This window comes from Nelusetta ayraudi, unplaced genomic scaffold (assembly GCF_046127955.1).
Source record: "Nelusetta ayraudi isolate G7.1 ecotype Tasmania unplaced genomic scaffold, CSIRO-AGI_Nayr_v1 ptg000352l, whole genome shotgun sequence".
Taxonomy (NCBI): Eukaryota; Metazoa; Chordata; class Actinopteri; order Tetraodontiformes; family Monacanthidae; genus Nelusetta; species Nelusetta ayraudi.
The window spans coordinates 1-16,445 of NW_027466393.1; the positions used below are offsets into that span (position 1 = coordinate 1).

The 16,445-nt window shown below is 42.9% G+C and overlaps 1 protein-coding gene across 1 annotated transcript; it reads left to right on the forward strand.

Moving 5' to 3' along the window:
• Positions 1-105: 105 nt before the first annotated feature.
• Positions 106-16,207, forward strand: LOC142882604 (E3 ubiquitin-protein ligase UBR4-like; the record flags this gene model as incomplete). The annotated part of the gene is made up of 45 exons (XM_076017397.1): positions 106-147; positions 1,945-2,132; positions 2,261-2,417; positions 2,547-2,632; positions 2,735-2,904; positions 3,132-3,411; positions 3,540-3,672; positions 3,812-3,891; positions 3,980-4,108; positions 4,268-4,450; positions 4,566-4,688; positions 4,796-5,025; positions 5,330-5,448; positions 5,555-5,652; positions 5,878-6,035; positions 6,160-6,366; positions 6,561-6,662; positions 6,750-6,850; positions 7,063-7,450; positions 7,643-7,706; positions 7,790-7,981; positions 8,165-8,235; positions 8,401-8,548; positions 9,150-9,383; positions 9,487-9,657; positions 9,760-9,942; positions 10,044-10,202; positions 10,379-10,531; positions 10,711-10,938; positions 11,040-11,197; positions 11,314-11,488; positions 11,717-11,918; positions 12,106-12,269; positions 12,390-12,606; positions 12,701-12,917; positions 13,437-13,469; positions 13,741-13,804; positions 13,908-14,042; positions 14,239-14,413; positions 14,525-14,656; positions 14,808-14,929; positions 15,098-15,209; positions 15,384-15,514; positions 15,604-15,781; positions 16,026-16,207. Coding segments are annotated over 45 exons (6,959 nt in total), but the record flags the coding sequence as incomplete, so codon positions are not given.
• Between the last annotated feature and the right edge of the window lie 238 nt (positions 16,208-16,445).

Genomic DNA, 16,445 nt, shown 5'->3' on the forward strand with positions numbered 1-16,445 from the left:
ATGTCAGAAGTGAGAACAATAAACACATGAACACAGTGTTATAATTTCAATTTTGTCCCTTCACCTACATGATGACAGTGTAGTTGACAGTTTCTACTATCTCAGCAGAGAGAAGACAGGAGAAGACAAGTGCAGCTTGTGTCTCAGGTCAGCAGTTTTCTGTCCTCAGGTCAAAGACTTTGGTTTCCACGTCACTGTCCCAGATTCATTTTTTTGTCATTGTTTGTCTCACAATTTAGGCTCTGAGCTGTGCTGCCCCAATAGCCTAGAAAATGACACAGCCACAGATGTAGACACTTGGGCAAACCGGCACGCTGGCTGCCGTTTATGCAAATTGACGTTTGTTAAAAATGTTAATGTTTCGTTCAAGAGCTTCATCTGTGGTTTCATGTGATTCAAATGATAATACCACTGGTGTTGATATTTGTATGATAAATGTGACATCTTTTTATTTTTCAATTATTTTTTACAGCAGTTAAAACCTCAGTTTAGAGCTTGCATCTTTGCATTGATTGGTTTATTAATGGTTAACTAAATTACAGGTGATTACTGAGGCAAGCTTTTCACAATATTGTGATATTAAATCCAAGTTTGTCAACTCAGTACAAACGTGAAAAGATTTTTGGATTACTTAAAACACATGACTTGCATTCCATCAGTAATCTCCACCCGAGGCCATAACAGTGGTATTATTTTTGAACATTGGACTTTCAAATTGTCCTCAAAAATTAGAAACTCAATCACACCTTGCTACGTCTTGCTGTCACTGAATAAGTTATGACGTTTTGTATGTTGCATGCAGTTGTGAATATCAACTAAAATGGATATTATTGAGCAATCATCACAAATTTCCTGTTCAAATCAATCCAGTGATTTATTTTGGTGCGATTTTTATATTTTACCAAATATTGCCGAATTAAGTCATGACTTGCCAATGAAGCAGTAGAGTAGCTCTCCTAATCACTTCCTACAAGCGCATGTGTGAGAGTTCAAATGGTTGCCATCCAGGAGGGTAAAGTCAAAGCATTGGCCCTGTTGAAACTGACCTCCCCATCGAGTTTTGCTTTGTAATTTTGTTGCAAGCGGTGCATTGTTCTGGATAATGTTACAGCACAAAGCTTTGGGAGTTGGCTTGGTGGAAGAACACAGAATTGACTAGAGTTTTTGGTTAGATCAGCAAACATTTGCCTGATCATCTTATCTGAGTTGGATCAGGTTGGCAGCGGAGTGATTTGTTTTTTGACAGCAGGAGCTTTACTTTACAATTGAAAAGCAAAAGCTTTGAAACATAGAAATGAAAGTAAAGAAGTTGTCCTTCTGTTATTGTGGCTCCACTAACACTAATTGATACATTCTTGACTCCACCATGGATGATATTTTCTCAGCAGATGGCTGTTTGTCTGTCAGATGATAGTTTTGCATCTCATATCTGACTTTTAATGTGCCTTGCAGTGGCCAATAAAATGCCATCATTTACACCAGACATGAACCCCAGGATGAGTTTGATGAAAAATGTAAATAGCCACCAGCTGTGTGTTGTTATTTAATTAGATAGCAGGCTGGTGTCACTGGGCTGTGACCATGTATCAGGTGTTACAATGTTAACCACTCGTGTCTTTTTCATGTTGTTCACTTAATTTAACGCTTGGCTGTTTGGAATAATAAAAGGTCTTGCATCTTTCATGCAGATATTAATATTGACAGTAATGCTGTCTGCAGTGAAATTCTATAGTTGTCTTTAAGCGGATAGTCACCCACTGAAGGTTACGACATGTTAAAAAAGTGAATCAGACCAGCATTTTGCTCGTGTCCACAGTGTTGTAGTGATGCACCTGTTTGAAAATGGCACAACCACATCACAAATATGTAGTGAGTCCCTCTGTGTGTCAATGCAACAATCAAAAGGACTCCTATGAATGAGTTTCCCTTTTGTTCCCCCTCTAGACGATGACAGCGAACCCATCTTGGGTCTTTGGTTTGAAGAGACAATCTCACCCACCAAAGACAAAGTTGCTCCCCCTCCACCGCCACCGCCCCCGCCACTGGAGACCTCTCCCAGACTGAAAAGCCCCAGCAAGCAGAATCCAAGCGAGAACGGCAACATTTTAGCTGGCCGCAAAGACCCAGAACTCGTGAGGACTGACGCTCATTTCCCAGTCACTGGTTCAGTTTAATCAGTCATTTTGTTTTTATGCTAACTGAGCAGTTTGTCTGTCTGCTAAAACAGGTTTTCTGCATGCTCACTTGTTCCCTCCCACAGTTTCTCAGCTTAGCCTCCAGCATTCTCAATTTTGTCACCACCTCAATGCTGAAGTCGAGGAACAACTTCATCCGCAACTACTTGAGCGTGTCTCTCACAGAGCAGCACATGGCGACGCTTGCCAGCATCATCAAAGATGTGGACAAGGATGTCAAAGGTGCGCTTAACAAACAAATGGCTATAATGCAAAGTGTCTGATGTTTTTATTTCTTTGTTTTTGTTAGGTCCCCCACTCATCAAGCAAATGTATCAGTATATCATTTTTGATGGTTTCTGTCTTTGACAGGCTCCTCCGATGAGGTGTTTTCTTTAGCTCTGTACCATTTCAATCACACTCTGGTAACTTCAGATCTTCCCTCCCCCGCCCTGCAGGTAAGAGACGGAAAAGTATCTCCAAAAATCAGTTGTTTTTTTGTGATGGCCCTCTTATTTCTGAATTGTTATATTTACCTATAATTACCTTTGTTTTTCCAGAATACACTTCTTCAACAGTTGGGTGTTGCTCCCTTTTCAGAGGGTCCTTGGCCCTTGTATATTCATCCTCAGTCACTCTCGGTGCTCTCCAGGCTTCTCCTCATTTGGCAGCACAAAGCCACCGTGCAAGGAGAACCAGATGTGCCAGAGTGTATGAAAGTCTGGGAAAGGTATTTCACTCTCAATCAAACTGACTTTTAACATTAACCAGTGTTGACAAGTGGATCCTATTGTAATTACCGCCCAGTCAAAGCATTATTCTATATAGTATTTGGAGAAATACGGCAAACATAAATTGCTAAAATTAATATTTTCTTAATTTTGCATGCTATGATTTTGGCTTTTTTCTTCTCCAATGAATGCTTTATTTTTCAAATTTTTTTTTTTTTCCTTACAGATTTTTGGGAACTCTAAAGCAAAACACCATCCAGAGCTCTGTTCACGGAGAAGACGACCTTAACGTGGAACACCTCCAGCTCCTGTTGCTCCTCTTTCACAATCTGTCCGAGCGTGGCCGACGGTCAGTCCTGACCCAGGTCACGCAGGCCATCACCGAGGTGGCACAGAGCAGAGACTCCCAGCTCAAGGCTGTTCCTCTAAACTTGGCCCGCCTTTGTCTGGTGTTTGACTACCTGCTGCGTCACTATTCCAGACCTCCCTTGTACCTTTTTGAGCAGGTTAATAGCTATTTTTAAACTGTCATTTTAATTTAATTGAATGTTTTTTTTGTTGTTTTTTTTTTCCATAAAATCATAATCGACTTTAATTACAAAATGCGTATCTTCTCTGTGCAATGTCTTCTTAGGTGCAGTATAACCTCCTCACTCCACCATGCTCTGAGCCTGGATCTGTTCAGGACGGCGGCAAACGCGGTGGTCTCCCACTTCACTATGGCTTCAAGGAGGTGGAGGAGAACTGGGCTAAACACTGTTCATCAGGTAAGAACAGTGGTCAAAGCAGTGACCATGTCAAAAGTAACAAGTATGTTTTGCCGACAAGGATTTGCATTGAATCGTAGTAACTTTCACATCAATTTGGTTCCTGAGTCTCACTATTTCTCTTGTCTTTTATCCCTAGATTCAACTGTCCAGCCCAAATTTTACTGTCTTTTGTCCCCGGAAGCTTCTGAAGATGATATCAGCAGGCTGGACAGCAAAGTAATTACTTTAGTTTCAGCATACATGTGTTTTAATATTATTTCCAACCCAGAGCTTCATTATACTTTAACAACCTTCTCCTGGGCAGGTCTTTCCTAAACTTCTCAATGGATCGGTCAAATATGATGATCTCTACGCATGGCTCATCTCGCTCCTGGCGGCAGGCTCTGAGTTCGACATTGCTAGAAGACAAGAAAACAAGCCCATCTCTCCTATGGTGAGAACAAATAACATGTTTAATTTCAGATCTGAATGTTTAGAGGTATCTTTTTTGTCTTAAAGCTGTTCAGATTTAATTATTAACGACTAAACAGCCATTGACTTCAGCTTGGACCCTGAGTGGGTAACGATGCGTGTTTGTTTCTCACTCTCGCAGGAGGCGTGCTCCCTCCAGTACTACTTCTTGATACTGTGGAGGATTCTGGGAATTTTACCACCCTCAAAAGCCTACATGGAACAGCTAAAGAGTGGCTTCAGCGATCCCAGTGAGAGTGATATACTGCACACACTGCGGTGGTCCTCACGTCTCCGGGTATCTACCTATGTGAACTGGATCAAGGTCTGTAAAGTCTAAAAAGTACACATATAAATGTGTTACAAAAAGCCATATAAAGTAACAAGTACTCATGTATTTCAATCAAATAACTTTGATTAATTTGTCCATATCATGATAGGAGCACTTGGTGAAGCAGGGATTGAAAGCTGACCAGGCGGCCGCTCTGGTTGAAATGACTGCTGCAAAGTGCAGCACTGTGAAATATGATATAGAGTTGGCAGAAGAGTACATCGCCAGACAGGTAGCATTTCAAAACCCTGTCATTGTTACCCTGCTCATCCATGACCATACAAAAATAATTTTAGTGTAACCCTGACTTCTTGACGTCTTTTTTTTTTTTTTTTGCAGATTTCGACCTTTTCCAGTGTCGATCCAAATGTGATCGCTCCACTTCATCAGTTACCGTCTTTGCAAGCCATTTACACCCTGGACGCCGTCATCTCCAAGGTTCAGGTTTCCCTGGATGAGCATTTGTCCAAGGTTGCCATTGAGACGGACGCACACAAGTCATCTGAGATCACAAAGAACCTGCTGCCTGCCACGCTGCAGCTCACTGATGTTTACACAGCATTTACAAGGTCAGCACTGTATTTCCTCAGCCCTGCACCTGCATGACTGGCACTTCTGTTGACTTTGTAACTTAATTGATAAATGAGAAGATGGTTTTAAACAGCTACACTGTTATGTGTACAAATACAAATATGATGCATATCTTTTTCCCCTTTCCCATCCTTGAGCATCGTTAACAAAATATAAACCAACTTTATTATTCCAAGAAATACTGCTATATTTTGCACGGTCAAGTTTGTTCTGATATTTTGTTAGCTAGTTAAAAAAAAAAAAAAAAATTAATCAAATATATGAAACGCTTTTCATCACTAGGTCGTACCTTCTAATGAACATCCCAGAAGAAGGAGAGAACAAGCTCACAGATGCTAAGCTGCAAGGTTATGCTGCAGTGCTGTCCATCGGCTCCACACGCTGCAAAGCCAATTTACTGGGTTCGTTATGCAGGGTTTTTCTTGTGTTTTTTTCAATAATGGATTCCCTTTGCACACTTTTTTGCTTACACTTCCTCTTTAATGTAATTGTTTTTCAATTGCGCAGGCCATAGCATCATGCAGAACTTGCCAACGGCTATACAAACGATTTGTGACACTTGGAACAGCATTCACACCAATGAATTTCCCAATATTGGATCATGGGTATGTTCTTAAGTTGGTTATGTCCAGGTTGAGTTTGTCCAATTAGAATGCATTACGTTAAGGGGTGCAGGTAGTCCTTAATCCTAACTCCTAACTTCAATCCTAAACTATAGTCTTTCCTACTTTTTTCAAAAGTAAAATTTATTTTTTAAATGTCTTACCAATATTTCTCTGACTTTGAACTTCTAAATTAAAACCCTTATGTGCTTGTTTTTCCTCACTTAGCGAAATGCATTTGCCAATGACACTATTCCATCGGAGAGCTACATCAGTGCCATCCAAGCTGCTCACCTTGGGACATTGAGTTGTCAGTCTCTGCCTCTGGCCTCTTCTCTGAAACACATCCTGCTCTCTTTGGTTCGTCTCTCGGGTGATCTCATTGTGTGAGTGCTCATTTTACCATTTTTTTCAAGATTGTTCAGAATAGAACCAATAGTGTTGAATAAATGTATGAAATGAGGTCTAAATAAGCCGCTATTCCTAAACCAACAATGCTTGTCTCTTTAGCACAGAGGAGCTGAATCCTTCCCAGGTTGTGCGCACCCTGTTGCCTCTCCTCCTGGAGAGCAGCACCGAGAGCGTGGCTGAGATCAGCATCACGTCCCTCGAGAGAATCCTTGGCCCTTCAGAGTCTGATGCCTTCCTCGCCCGCGTCTATGAGCGACTGGTCACAGGCTGTTATAACATCATTGCCAATCACTCAGATCCCAACAGGTCAGCCATGTATGATGAATCAAATGCTCATATCGTATCAAAGTACTCACTTGACTCATTTGAAAGTGGGTTTAAAGTTTGGATGCAGGAGAGCCACTCAATGCATCCCTTCCCAGATTTCCAGATTTTGACTGACACGTTTGTCTTACGGTCAACTCTTGATTATTATTATTTTTTGTTAAATCTTTTCATAGTGGGTTGGATGAATCTGTGCTCGAGGAATGTCTTCAGTACCTTGAAAAGCAACTTGAGAACAGCCAAGTCCGCAAGGCAATGGAGGAGTTTCTTTCCTTTGGGTATCTATTGATCTGATTAAATTATTGTTGTTAATATATGCACCCAAAAAGACACATTTACTTACCTTTGTGCTCTGTTTTTCCCAGCGGAGAGCTTGTCCAGATTATGATGGCAACAGCCAATGAAAATCTGTCTGCAAAGTTCTGCAACAGAGTGCTAAAATTCTTCACAAAGCTTTTCCAGCTGAGTAAGTTGTATATCATGTCGTTTACACTGAAAAAGATCAAAACCTGCTTAAAATGTATTGTTTTATCCTTATGGCATCTGAACGCGTTACATTTTATTGATGTTCTGTTTACAAACGCAGCATTGATATTCTTTATCAAGCAAGAAAACAGTATAAGGAAGTGTCAGCTCAACTTGGCCTCAACCTCACAATAATGCTTTCTGTATACGCAGCTGAAAAGAGCCCAAACCCCAGCCTGCTGTGCCTGTGTGGCTCCTTGGCCCAGCTGGCTTGTGTGGAGCCCTCTCGTCTGCAGTCCTGGCTGACTCGCATGACAGCCGCTCCGCCAAAGGACTCGGAGCAGTTTGAAGTGGTGCAAGAGAACCGGCAGCTTCTGCAGCTGCTCACCACTCACATTGTGCGTGACAACAGCCAGGTGGGCGAGGGCGTGTGCACGGTCCTCCTCAACACGCTCATCCCTATGGCGACGGACATGCTGGCGAATGGCGACGGAACGGGTTTTCCCGAGTTGATGGTCATCATGGCCACGCTCGCCAGCGCTGGACAAGGAGCTGGCCACCTGCAGCTTCACAGGGCAGCTATTGACTGGCTCACAAGATGGTAGGAAATCCGTTTCACAGGCATGCACGTTTCTTGCCGAATTTGTGCGTGGAACTTTTTTTTTTTTTTTTTGCCTTGCCCAGATGCTTGGGATTATAATTTTTTAAACCAGAAACAAACCGCTCACCATGTTAGAATACGTTCTAGAGGTTTTACCATGTGTTAATCATTTGTCAAACTTTGTTTCTGCAGTAAGAAATATTTGACACAGAAAAACGTGGTGGAGAAAGTGAGCATAAACCTTTCTCAAGGAAAGGTAAGTCTGTGTGGCCCAGCTTGTGCATCTCTAACCATTGATTAAAGTGGTTAAGTTAAACTTTTATTCCCTTTCCATTTCAGCATGCCAGCATGCTTGAGTGCTCATGCCACATCATATCCTACTTGGCCGACGTGATGAATGCCTTGAGACAAAGCAATGGGCAAGGCTCCTCAGCCATTCTGATGGAGGGTGAAGAGAAGGCCATGGAGGTGGACTCGGACTGGGTGGAAGAGCTGGCCGTAGAAGAGGACGATTCCCAGGCAGAAGATTCAGTGAGAGCTCACCCCTCAGTTCCTCCCTAGAGATGACCTATGTGTGGCCAGTCTCATACAAGAGCTCTTAAACTCTACATTAACAATAAGATATTAAGCACACAGTTCAGAAATAGCTGTCTATGTGACTCACTGAAACCAAAGTTAAAATCAAGTCACAATTAACTTTTTGTTGTTCCATAGGATGAAGATTCTCTTTGCAACAAACTCTGCACCTTCACCATTACTCAAAAGGAATTCATGAACCAGCATTGGTAAGTTCAAATTCCATGGCGATAAAAACTAGAAACATGTAACAAAGTAGCGAGTCATAATCTGGACAACTAAAAATAGACCATTTCATTATAATCTTAGAGATTGTTTTTAGATTCACACATTTCTTGAACACTGACAAAAATAGTGTCCCCTTCACTCTCCAGGTACCACTGTCACACCTGTAAGATGGTAGATGGGGTAGGTGTATGTACAGTGTGCGCCAAGGTCTGTCACAAAGACCATGAGATCTCCTATGCCAAATATGGCTCTTTCTTCTGTGACTGCGGTGCCAAAGAGGATGGCAGCTGCCAGGTGAGACCGAATACCTCAGGTCATCATGGGAAGAGAACGACAGCGGTAACTTTGGCTTGCAAGTCATTCACCCATTGACCTCCATCCCGTCATTTCATTTGGTCAGGATTATAGCTAGCCCACATGTGTGGCCAGAGAATGAGGGAAGATGTTTTCTATGTGCAGCTGAAGAGGCCAGCTTTCCTAGTTAAAGTAATGTGATGAATTTATCAAGTGCATGTGACGACAAAACAAGCCATCAAATGCATTTTGTCTCTAGTTTTAGTTAAGATGTTTAGTTTTTTCTCTTTAGATGTTTTTTTCTTTCATATAAATATATATATTAGATTGTTAATTTACATTAGAGAGCCTTACAACAAGTATCAAAGTATTACTGTTTATGTGATATTCTGTTAATCATGACTGTATATCTTTTAAAATCATTCAATATTCAGCCTTTGTCACCACAGCCTCTGTTAGCTGAAAAGTCAAAGCAGTATACATTAAATTACAAAGCTAAACACTTTGTTTTTCACATTGCCATATCTCGTTAAATATTCATGCAAATGCCAATAGTGTTGCTGTTCTCACTCTGTTCTCTTTCTGCCATGGCCGTCCACAGGCCCTGGTCAAGCGCAGCCCCAGCAGTGGCATGGGTTCCACCCTCAAAGAGTCGTCCGCCTTCCAGAGTGAGCTGCGGATGCCCGACAGCGCCATCCGTCACCAGAACGCCTCACCCGCCGACAAAGGCAAGGTCACCATCTGTGATGGCAAGCCAGGTGATGAAGACAGACCAAAGAAAAGCAGCGTGTGCAAGAACATTGAGGGCTGCCAGGAAGAGCTGCTGGTGCAAGTGGTGAGATCACATGTTGTGCAGTCCTTCTTCTTCCTTGCTACCAAAACTCCTGCTCTGCTCTTTTTACACTGGTGAGGAATTCACAAAATGCTCTTCTTGACAGACGGCATCGTCGACTGCAGCGGTCATTCTGGAAATGCTCATGTTCCTCATGGAGGCCATCCAGACAAACTTCCAGCAGGCGTCAGCGGTGGGAAGCAGCAGCCGTGCCCAGCAAGCCCTCAACGAACTGCACACTCAAGACAAAACTGTTGAAATGACGGACCAGTTAATGGTGCGAAGACTTTGACTGTGTGGAATAAAACACCCACTTTACTCAGAGCTTAAAAAGTTATTTAAAATTAAACATTATATGTCATGAAATGTCTCCCTACAGGTGCCCACACTTGGCTCTCAGGAAGGGGCTTTTGAAAATGTCCGGATGAACTACAGCGGTGACCAGGGACAAACCATCCGCCAGCTCATCAGCGCGCATGTGTTGCGCCGTGTCGCCATGTGCGTCCTCTCGTCACCACATGGCCGCCGCCAGCACCTCGCAGTCAGCCACGAGAAGGGGAAGGTGCTCTTCAAAGTTTCCTCCTCCAGCCTCCTCTAGTCTATTTCAGCGCACGTTCATAATGTTTTATGTTAACTGAGCTCCTTTTCTCTTCTGCCTTCTAGATAACCGTTCTGCAGCTTTCCACCCTGCTGAAACAGGCCGATTCCAGCAAGAGGAAGCTGACACTGACCCGACTGGCCTCTGCTCCAGTCCCTTTCACTGTTCTGAGCCTCACTGGAAACCCCTGCAATGAAGACTACCTGGCTGTGTGCGGCCTCAAGGTCTGACAACCAGCATCCTGGACGTTGAATAAGAATGCAGAAGCTGTGCTTTCACCACTATATAGCTGATCTAGATAATAATAATCTGTCCACATTAGCATCTTCTTTATTGACCAATAAGTACTTTTGTTGTATATGGCAGAACGATAATATCTGACTACTCTTCCCTTCTCCAGGATTGCCATGTACTAACGTTCAGCAGCACAGGCTCTGTGTCGGACCATCTGGTGTTACACCCACAACTGGCTACAGGCAACTTCATCATCAAAGCCATCTGGCTACCAGGCTCCCAGACCGAGCTCGCCATCATCACTGCTGACTTTGTCAAGGCACGTTCAAACAAAACACTCTTTTTAATCTACTTGGCCTCCTTACTATTAAATGAAAATATCTTTGACTTTGTAATATTATTTGTCCTACTTGCTGTATGTGAAATGAACATTGTTGAACTTGTCATACTCATCCCTATCTGCTTCTGCGTCTTCTTTTTTTTTTTTTTTTTAAACAGATTTATGACTTGTCCGTGGATGCCCTCAGTCCCATGTACTACTTCTTGCTGCCAAGTTCCAAAATCCGTGACGCTACATTCCTTTTCAATGAAGAGGGAAAGAGTGTCATTGCCATCATGTCCTCAGCGGGTTACATGTACACTCAACTCATGGATGAATCCAGCAGTGCCCAGCATGGCCCCTTCTATGTCACAAATGTATTGGAGATAACCCACGAGGACTTGAAGGTAAGCATCAATACTCCATACTCAGTCCTCGTTAAACAATTTTGTTCTTCTTGCCTGAAGCGGCATAAATCTCAAGTTTTGCTCTTTCTTTGCAACTCCAGGACAGCAACGGGCAGGTAGCCGGTGGCGGCGTCTCCGTCTATTACTCCCATGTGCTTCAGATGCTTTTCTTCAGCTACAGCCAAGGGAAGTCCTTTGCTGCTACAGTAAGCCGTAGCACCACTGAAGTGCAGCGACTGTTTCCCATCAACGTCAAAGGGTAAGCTCTCCCAATGTTTTAAGTGGTTAACAACCACCGCATGTGCGGCATGTAATGGGTAACAACTGTGTTTGACCAAGTCACTGATTCCCTTCGTGCCGCTCTGTCCCCTGCAGCTCCAACGGCGGCAGCAGTAAGATGTCACCTGCTCTGTGCCAATGGTCGGAAGTCATGAACCACCCAGGCCTGGTGTGCTGCGTGCAGCAGACAACTGGCATACCGCTGGTCATCATGGTTAAACCAGACACCTTCCTAATCCAGGAGATTAAAACACTGCCAGCCAAGGCAAAGGTCAGGGCTACTTACTGGAGTCATTTGCTAAGTCACAACACAAGTGATGTCTTATCTGGGACAGTAACGATGCACACGAGTGAAATAAAAGTTGTTAAAGAATCTACAAATGAGAAGTTTAGTACCAGTCTCCTGGTTATGATGTTAATAAACTTGGAATATAACACATTCCATTATGCGAACAATGTTTCTGTTTTTTAAAGTTAAAATCTATTTTGTTTTCTGTAGATTCAAGATATGGTGGCTATCCGACACACAGCCAGTAATGAGCAGCAGCGTACTACTATGATTCTTCTGTGTGAGGACGGAAGCCTGCGCATCTACATGGCCAATGTGGACAACACCTCCTACTGGCTGCAACCGTCACTGCAGCCCAGCTGCGGCATCAGTATCCTGAAGCCAGTTCGCAAGCGCAAAGCTACGGCTACAAGTGAGTTGCCATTCTGGCATAATGATCCCTTTACTGTGAAGAACTGTGAATAATGCTCTTGACAATTTTTATTTATTTATTTATTTAGTTTGTTAGTTAGTAGTAGTTTAAGGTCAAGATCGTGTGACTGTTAATTATTTCATATTAACTGATGGATTTTTATTTATCCCTCTCCCTACCCCCACAGCTACCCGGACCTCCAGTCAGGTGACATTTCCAGTGGACTTCTTTGAACACAACCAGCAGTTGACAGAAGTAGAGTTTGGAGGCAATGACTTGCTGCAGGTCTACAACGGACAACAAATTAAGCACAGACTTAATTCCACTGGGATGTACGTGGCCAACACAAAGGTAGGGACCCTCCAGCTCTTAAACATAATTAATCGAAGCCTATGCAAGAAGCAATATACAAAGATACCTCTTGTCAATGCGTGAGTTTGCCTCACACAAACCTGGTTCCTTCCATCGCAGCCCGGCGGCTTCACCGTGGAAGCAGTCAACAACAACAGCTCGATGGTGATGACGGGCATGCGTGTGCAGGTGGGCACGCAGGCCATCGAGAGGGCTCCTTCGTACGTGGAGGTGTTTGGCCGCACCATGCAGATAAACCTGACGAGAGCACGCTGGTTCGACTTTCCCTTCACCAGAGAAGAGGCCCTGCAGGCCGACAAGAAACTGTCCATCTTCAGTAAGAGCGCTGGCATGGATTGCATCCGATCTGCAGCTGCTTTAGGAACCTGCTTTGTGATGCATTGTTCTGTTTGTTTTTTTTTGCCATAAAGTTGGAGCCTCCGTCGACCCAGCTGGTGTCACCATGCTTGATTCAATCAAGATCTACGGCAAAACCAAGGAGCAGTTTGGCTGGCCGGAAGATCCACCAGAGGACTTTTCCTCTGCCTCCGTAAACAACGTTTGCAGTCCCAACCTCAACCAAGGCAACGGTACCTCTGATGGAGAGACAGCCATCCCAACCACCACTGGTGGCAGTGTACTAGAGAGGTATAAGCTTCACACATACACACACACTCACACAGGTCTTTGGCCTCTTTAAAGCCTTCATGTAATCACACATGATTTGATCAGATGGTTCTGCAGTCTTTGAGCACTGTCTTAACTTGAGTTCTTCTATTTATTTATTTATTTATTTATTTTTTATTTAATACTAATTGGTGTGGAACGAATGATCCGAGCCATTTTTCCTCTTATCTCACATGTTAACAAGACGTGCTATCAGTGTGCAAGGTTTTATCCATCTCACACACTTCTTGCGTTTTTTAACCCTTCATGTGTCCATCTGCGTAGCAGGAGTTGTTGAGACTGAGTCTGAACGTGTAACATTTGAGGCTTAGGTTGCCTTGAGTGTATATATTGCATGGCTATTGAGATGTCATCTTTTTGTTTCTTGCATGCTTCTCTTATGTTCAACTGAATCATTTAATTTCACTTGTTTCTTTCTGTGATCCTCACTCTTTGTTTTTGTTCTTTTTCTTTTGCTCCCAAAAAAACTGCTAAAAAAAGTTGTGAAACTGAGTCCTTATCAACCTTGGACCGGTTAGTAACTGCCCTTTCTCTGCTTGTTTGTATGGTTTTGTGCATGCATGTTGCTTTGTGTGTCCATACTTGAGACTGTGAACATGCCATACATTATTACCACACATGTATGCTTTTGCTAGTTTAACATATTTCCTTGCATTCAATATACTCACATTTAAAGCAGCACTGATTGCACCCAGTTGAAATTAAATCTGTTTGTTTGGCTGCATTGTGAAGTTACTTTTACCTGGAGGTGTATTGATTTATTGATGGGCTTCTTTGATTTCAGGTTGGTTGTCAGCTCCCTCGAGGTTCTGGAAAGCTGTTTTGCAGTTGGTTCTTCTAATGAAAGGGTATACATGTTATATGGTTTTCTTTCCAAAAAAAAATATATATATATATATTGAGCACGTTTTCTGTGAGCAATCTTGACTGCTTATCTGTATATCTGAACAGGAAAAGAATAAGGCTGCAGCTCTGGAGTTGGCCACCCTCCTGCTGTCCATGCCAACCCCTGCAGGTGTGCAGCACCAAACCAAGGGACTTCTCGCAAGCTTGCACACCAGTCGCACAGCCTACCACAACCACAAGGTAAAACGGTAGTCTCTCTGGAAAGTGAATTTTTACATAGCCGAAGTAATGCAATATGCTGCCTAAAAATATCTGGCATTGCAATAGTAATTTTAGCAGTTTTGACAGCCAGAGTGATTGAAAAAGGGAAAAGAAACAATGGGTAAAATCAGCTTTCAAATAGCTGAGGTGTCACTTCCTATCCTCTTTCCACCAGGACCAGTCCTTGCTGAGTAATGCAGTGCAGTGTCTGAACGGCTGCAGCCGTGAAGGCAGGGAGCTCGACCCTGATGTCTTCCAGAGGCTTGTGATCACGGCCCGCTCCATTGCAATTATGAGACCCAACAACTTGGTGCATTTCACAGAAACAAAGTCGTCACACCATGACTCTGGTAAGGGCCAAATGAATATCTTGGACATTGCATCAAATTATGTAACGTAATTTCCTTGCTGTATCATTTTTTTAGCATGTCTTTATTCATGTTCTTTTTTTCTCCATACAGATATAACCGATGATGGGCAAAAACTTGTGGATGGTGAAAGCTGTGGTTTCATCACACAGCTCATTAATAACTTCTGGAAGCTCCACGCATTAAAACCAAAGAATGCATTTCTTGCTCCTGCTTGCTTACCTGGTATGTAAAAATCTTTTTTTTTTAATTAAGTAATTAATTTATTTATATTTTAAATGTTACATATGCAAATAGTCTGCCTAATTATGAAGACATTGTGTGATTTCTTTTTTTTTTTTTTAACACCACTGTCTACTACTTGCCTATTGTCTAGGACTAACTCACGTCGAGGCAACTGTTAACGCCCTGGTGGACATCATCCACGCATACTGCACCTGTGAACTGGACTACATTAATGTCGCCTCCAAAATCTACATGCAGATGTTGCTGTGTCCAGTAAGTTGAACCCATCTGTCGATCACTCGAAACTCCATCATCAGCCTTTAAGCAACTGACATTGTGAGTGATGACCTGTCAGATTAGTTGTGGGACTCTGCTAACCGGAGATTATGCAGTGTTCCTACTTATATCAGCTGATCCTACTGCTTTTTAACAATATTTCAGGACACAGCTGTAAGCTTTGCGTGCAAGCAGGCTCTCATCAGAGTGCTTCGACCACGAAACAAACGGCGTCATGTCACCCTTCCGTCCCCCCCGCGATCCAACACACCCATGGGTAAGTTGGCCTCATTCAAAGCCACAGTTGAATTCAGGAGCACATTCCCAAATGTTTCTTTTACTTGACAAGACACAATCACACATATTGAACATTGTCTTAGCTTTGAGTGTTACTTCTTTAGTCCAGATGCAGTAAAGGTTACAATAAAGGTTGTTTTACTTATTTCATCAGGAGACAAGGATGACGATGATGACGATGATGCAGATGATAAAATGCAGTCCTCGGTGCTGACTGGGGGAGAGGAGGGCAGACAAGGGAGTCAGGACCAGAGCGAAGTTGACCACGGGGACTTTGAAATGGTGGTGAGCAAAGTTTTTGTTTATGTTGGTTGACACTAAAATGCAGGTTAGAGCATCGGATAGCCAGCAGCTTTGTATTGTATCTCCTCCAGTCGGAGTCAATGGTCTTGGATACGGCAGAAAATGTCAACAATGGGAACCCATCTCCTCTGGAAGCTCTGCTGGCTGGGGCTGAAGGTTTTCCCCCCATGCTGGACATCCCTCCTGATGCAGACGATGAAACTATGGTTGAGTTGGCAATTGCTCTCAGCCTTCAGCAGGATCAGCAAGGTTTGTCACTTCTTTTATTACGGACAATAATAGTTTTATTTCCAGGCACATTCTCTTGCCTCTTGCACATTCTCCAGGCACATTCACTCAAGCACACATACAACCTAGTTTTAGTGTCAGGTCAATATCATTATTTTTGTCCTGAAGAACAATCAAGCTGTTTTTTTTGTTTTTGTTTTTTTTTGCTATTTATACTGAGCTGACTTCTGATTAAGTATGTGATTTTTATTTCTGATCATCTCAGGAAGTAGCAGCAGTGCTCTTGGCCTTCAGAGCCTTGGCCTGTCTGGCCAGGCTCCGAGCTCCTCCTCACTGGATGCTGGCACACTTTCCGATACAACGGCATCAGGTAACAACAGCACCTCTGCGGTGGCATGTTGTCAGCCAGAGGGAATTTTTATTTTTCAATGATTATTTTTATGGTCCAGCAGTTGACGAAATGCATACCAATTCTTTCCTCTTAATGATCCAAAACATTTCTTGTGTATTAAAAAGATCCATCCACTTGTGATACTGTTATGTTGGTTGTTGTTGTTTGTATTTAATAATGGTGAATCTGAATAGCAAGAAGTAATAATGGCAGTGTTGTGAATGTACTGCTTGTAAAGTTGGATGCAGTTATAATTGCACAAGTATGGACTAAGATTATGTATCCTGGCCAGAT